We start from the raw sequence: 5,331 nt of genomic DNA, 5'->3' as shown, positions 1-5,331 counted from the left end.
AAAAAAAGGGGGGGGGGGGGGGGGGATGCAAAACAAAAAGCATAAATATACATGATATGAATTCATACTTCTGTCAAATGAGCCTCCCGTGACATGTCCAGGATTCCCAAATCAGATATCCTATCTGGAGTTGATGGCGCTTCAGCATGGCAAGGAAGAGCACTGGAGTTGTTATATTTCAGAAAATTCATTGCATAAACCTTGACAGCAAGTGCACCCTCCTTTGGAGATTGCAGCTCCAGATCTTCACGTTTCTCCTGCCACAACAACAAAATGCTTAGATAAAACTCCATTTCCAACCCTTCTCACTTAATATTTAATGAGATTAAAAAGCTGATTCGAATTCAATAGAGGATGAAAGACAACTAAACCCAACTTTCAATTTTATTAAGAAAGTAGCATCATTACTCACGAAGTTAACCCAAATCAAAAGGATGTGTTAAAAATAAAAAAGCTTGGTAGCCAAAGTCATACGTCCTAAATAGCACGAGAGCTTAAGTTCAAACTCATTAGACTGGAGTTGTCCTAGAATGACACGTTAAGAATGTACATAGACAACTAATACACATCTCTCTTTTACATACAAATGTCGCATTTCGTCTTTGCAAAATAAGCATAATTCTAACCAGATATTGAGACAATTCTTAGCCAATTCTAGAGGGTTACAGAAAAGTGGGTAATAAGCTTCCAATAACAAAATGAATGAAATAATGAGTATCACACATACAGAATAATTTAAATTTAAAAATTAGTTAATAATTGTGTTTTTTACAATCTAATAATCAATAGATCCTTTTGACGGGTCTTTAAATTGCATTGCATCTGCCTCATTATTAATCCGATAATCTCGATTGAGAATGTTATCAGAAAAGGACGAAAAGATGACTCTAGCATCCAAGAAAAATATGCCATAAATTAATTCACATAGCAATCCCCAAAGGAAAAAAGAAGATACGTGGTAGAACCACAAAAGCCAGCCTATAATGGATGAGCTGCCCTCATAATAATGAAAAATATCCTCCATGTCAATACAGGAATAATCCATAAGCAGGGAAAATGACTAAACAAAAGCAGAAGCACCAAAATTACCTGTACAGAATGCCAGAACTCCATGACAGCTTTGGCCAAGTTATAAGCTACTTTCTTTACCTTCATGTCGGAAGCTTTTTCTTGTTTTGTCAACTGAGAAGTAAAAACAGCTCTACGGCATGTTTGAGCAGCAGCAGTTATCTTCCAACGGCGCTCCTAAATGAAGATATAGTAAAACAGGAAGGCTCTTAAAGCTAGAGAGTGGAGTAAAAATTGTTGCCAAAAAATGAAAATAATTACTGTTTGATTCTACATAAAAACCAGTAGTACAAAAACACTCCAAAAGCAAAGGGTCCCGTGTATTGGAAACAAAACATGGTTTTGTTGATAAGGTCAAACCTGTACAAAATCATTGGCTAACCATGCCATTTCCTCAAGTACATAATCCCAATGAGATTTCCGACGAATCTCCAATGGAGAGGTAGCCATGGATAACTCCATCAATCTCTTTCGTTTTGCCTGTTCAATATATTAGGTCAGATCTCTTGGGCCTAACTATAAAGTCAATGAAAAATTTCTTCAATTTCATAGTGAATGGGTATATATTAAACATAATGCAGATATAACCTCCATGATTCCTGCCTCTTCCAAGATTGAGTCTTCATCAACTTTGCTTGCAAATAGCAAGTTGGGCACTGAGGAAATTTGTGCCTCAGATGCAACATCAGTAGAAACCCTAGCCATTGATGCCTTGGGAAATTTCAAAATTGAGGTATCAATAGAATCCTGATGACTAATGCTTGCAGGGTCAGGATTGTCACGTGAAAGGATGGCACTTTTCCTCTCTGATTCTGATACAGTGGGGCCACCAGCTTCTATTCCTTCAAGGATAACTTGAGCTTTCAACTCATTTTGCAAAGCAGGTCCACTTCCATTTAATTCTTTCCGAACATTGAGCACAATGCCATTCTCTTGGTGGCTTTGATAAGCAGAATTGCTCCGGACATCAACAAAAGTACTATTGTCATTAGCATTCGTCTCTTTCTTTTCTCTGACAAATTCATCCCTTGCTGCAACTGGAATCCCATCAAGCAATGACACTTGATTGTTGATGCTCCCATTTGAGTCAACATTTCTGATGTTAGCACACATGTGGCTTTCATTGTTTCCATCTATACCTAAAATGGTTTGAGTGCAAGATGACTCAGAATCCAAACCCTTTGTGCCCCGCTCTGTGCTGCTATTTTGAGCATTTTGAGCATAGTTTTTTATCTGATCATCGTTTCCACTACTGAGACCGTTCATATGACAAGAACTAGATTGATTCTCAACTTTGGTAGGAATAACACTTGGCTGGCACTCAACGACAGCAGATATCACCTCTTCCCTTGACTGGAATGGCTCAGCTCCATCAGAGGTAATTTGAACTGGAGATTTTTCAGCTTCAGAAACTGATTGTTGGTTGTGTTGATTGGCCAGAGGGTTTTTGGAAGTATTAGTATCTGATACACCATTTGGTGAACCATCTTTAATTGGGTTCTTAGTTGATTTTACAACCCTTACACAATCCAACTCCATATCACGCTGGCTGACTGAGGGTACAGTCATATGAAGGGTGTTCTCCATTGGACTTGTAGGCTTTGAGTTATAATTAGATGATCCATTTTGGCCGTTATAGTTTTCTGCATCAGAAACCAGTTCTTTTACATCCGTGGAGCCTTGGAGAGGTAAAGAAGAGATGTGACCACCACGAGTTAGAACTACACCTGCTGTACTTGACTTGATTCGATCATTATTCGGCCGGGACCTGTGCCTTCTCTTATATGCTTTCCTAGGGAGACTAAAAGCATCAGAATCCCCAAATTCTTTGACATTTTGACTCCCACCTATGTGAGATGACTTCTCTAATGGTGCAATGTTACCAATGCTAGGGAGTGAAGAGTTCTGATCACCTTCGGAAAATTCATTTTTACCATCAAATAACATGATATTATCGGCACTATTGGCCTCCGGAGGAGCTGCCCCAGGCCTACCACTACTTTCCACAGAGTCTCCATGAAGTGATGCTAGATATGCAAAACTGCCTTTTGCTTCGCTGCAATGACAGAATAAACAATAAGAGGACAAAACATTCATTGAACTTGAAGGGCTTGACAAATTAAAAATACAAAATAACTGCATAAAAATACCTAGTGACAAACCGATCGGGGTTGTGATTTTTCAATGAAGTTGACTGGACACTGACTGAAGCAACATTCCCAAGCATAAAATCCAAAGGATTTCCACCCTGCAAAAAATAAATGAAGCAGTCAAGCACCGCCAAAACTTAACAAAAATTCAGAAAGCCAATCAAGGTTCAGCTCCATACTTTCTCAAGATATTCCAGCTCTCTTCTCTTTTCATCTCGAACATTATACTCCTGCCTGTTACCAGAAGTAATTTTCCGTGGATATGACAAGAATAATTCTTAAAAACTAACAATAATTTGTAGGAGTTTCATATAAAGCAAGTAGCAATACCTAAGCTCTGAATGAACCTTCTCAATCTCAGCTCGCAGTGGAGAAGTTTTGCTACCAATACCAACTCCTCCCATAGAATCAACCTCAGCATCGACTAAGATTACAAATGCCGAAGTTCATCCAAGCATTCCTCCTTTAATAGCTACAGATGGTACCCTCCATTCATTCAAGACTTAAAAACTCCTACAAACAAAAACAGCAGAACTCAAACTCAATCACATGCAAGAAATTGGAATAAGAACATAAAACAGGCAAACAAATGTGCTCCCTGAATCAATTGGAAAAAGAGGGAAGGAGACTACTTTATCAACAAGATGTTTCAGCTTGGGGTCAGCGATTGTGGAATTTATATTATGAAACCTATTTATGCTACAACCATTAAAAAAATTCCTCATAAATACCATTGACTTAGAACCGTGAGATAAGTACATGTCAAAAAGGAAGGTGAGGATCCTTTCCGTCTTTTGCTTTTGTCTTGTCCAGACAGACTCAAGTTCAGGTCTTTTCCTGCCTCTACGCTTCAGGAAACTTGTTGGAGCATTTTTCTATTAACCAGTCAAGCTCACATAAAATGCACCTGATTCTAATTTTGGAAGTTTGTCATCAAAAAGCAACTTCACACAAGGAACATAACATGCACACGACATCCCATTTTAAATACCATGTAGGGAAGCCTGGCACAAAATTGGAAATATATTTGAATTCAGCTTGGTACCTCATAAGAGCTCTGAGAACATTAAATGTGTAAATTATATTTCCCAGTTGCCAGAAGATACGTTTCATGTTAACAATACTATTAGGCCAACCCAAAAAAATAAATTAAGATGAGATTTGGAAATAAATTTTGAAAACTCAGAATGCTTGTAATAAGACCTTTTACAGTCTCAAAATTAATAGTATGGCCGCAATAAAGTCAATTGCTGTGCATAGCACTAATTTACTAAAGGTCAAATTGCTTAAATTTGGGGAATAAAGTCATAGTTTCCCAAAAAGATTTTGCTAAAATTTACTCTTTTGAAAGGGAAAGAAAACAGATAATAAAAGCTGGTCATTCTCCTGTAATCCACCGATGCTAAATAGTCTTGTCAGGTATCACCATCTAATAACATGATATTACGACTAAATTTCGTCTCAGTCAACAGAAAGTAATCTGTAGTGAAAGGACTGAAACATTGCATGTAATGTGAATTCCAAATAATCATGTGTAATCATACATGACGTATAATATCCTTAAAATCAGCCTCGTGAAAGTACAACAACCTACAAGCATATGCACATACACATAACCCACAAACACATACATATATACACGAATTCATTTAGCACATACAGTCAGAGAAAGCAACATACAAGGGTATCTACAGTAACAGTTCTACTTGCAGTTAGGGGAGAGAGGATTGGATTTTCTCTAACATCAGTCGAGATCAAGGGGAGGAGAATTCCTATAAATGGTTCTGGGAATGAAAAGAACACATGAATAAAATAAGGAAGTTGCATCCACATGCATTGAATTGGATTGTTTCCTACTAACTAAATCTTCATAAAAAATTACTATATTAATCAATTAATCCAATAATCACACGCATTATCAATCTACTAACTTCAACTAAAATGAGTCAAAGTATTGTTTAAGTTACTTTTGTACCCATGCACACAGCAACAGCTATTAGAATCCTGTAAATACCAGCAGAAAATTCAATGTTTCTTTGCTCTTACTTGCAGCATTGTCTATATTATAGCTCTCAAATTCCATAACCAACCAATTAAAAACTTCAAAAAGGGA

The 5,331-nt window shown here is 37.3% G+C and overlaps 1 protein-coding gene across 1 annotated transcript in view; it reads right to left on the bottom strand.

The window, feature by feature from the left end:
- The window catches only part of LOC111371038 (chromatin modification-related protein EAF1 A-like), a gene marked incomplete at its 5' end in the record, with an annotated part of 15,587 nt that extends 11,923 nt beyond the window's left edge, over positions 1–3,664 (bottom strand). The window contains 7 exons of the mRNA XM_022992959.1: positions 65–257; positions 1,090–1,245; positions 1,429–1,548; positions 1,657–3,124; positions 3,219–3,316; positions 3,398–3,452; positions 3,549–3,664. Coding sequence (XP_022848727.1) covers positions 65–257; positions 1,090–1,245; positions 1,429–1,548; positions 1,657–3,124; positions 3,219–3,316; positions 3,398–3,452; positions 3,549–3,664 — 2,206 coding nt within the window. The remainder of the gene's footprint in view (positions 1–64; positions 258–1,089; positions 1,246–1,428; positions 1,549–1,656; positions 3,125–3,218; positions 3,317–3,397; positions 3,453–3,548) is intronic.
- Between the last annotated feature and the right edge of the window lie 1,667 nt (positions 3,665–5,331).

This window comes from Olea europaea, chromosome 22 (genome assembly GCF_002742605.1).
Source record: "Olea europaea var. sylvestris chromosome 22, O_europaea_v1, whole genome shotgun sequence".
NCBI lineage: Eukaryota > Viridiplantae > Streptophyta > Magnoliopsida > Lamiales > Oleaceae > Olea > Olea europaea.
This window is presented reverse-complemented; position numbering and strand designations above follow the sequence as displayed.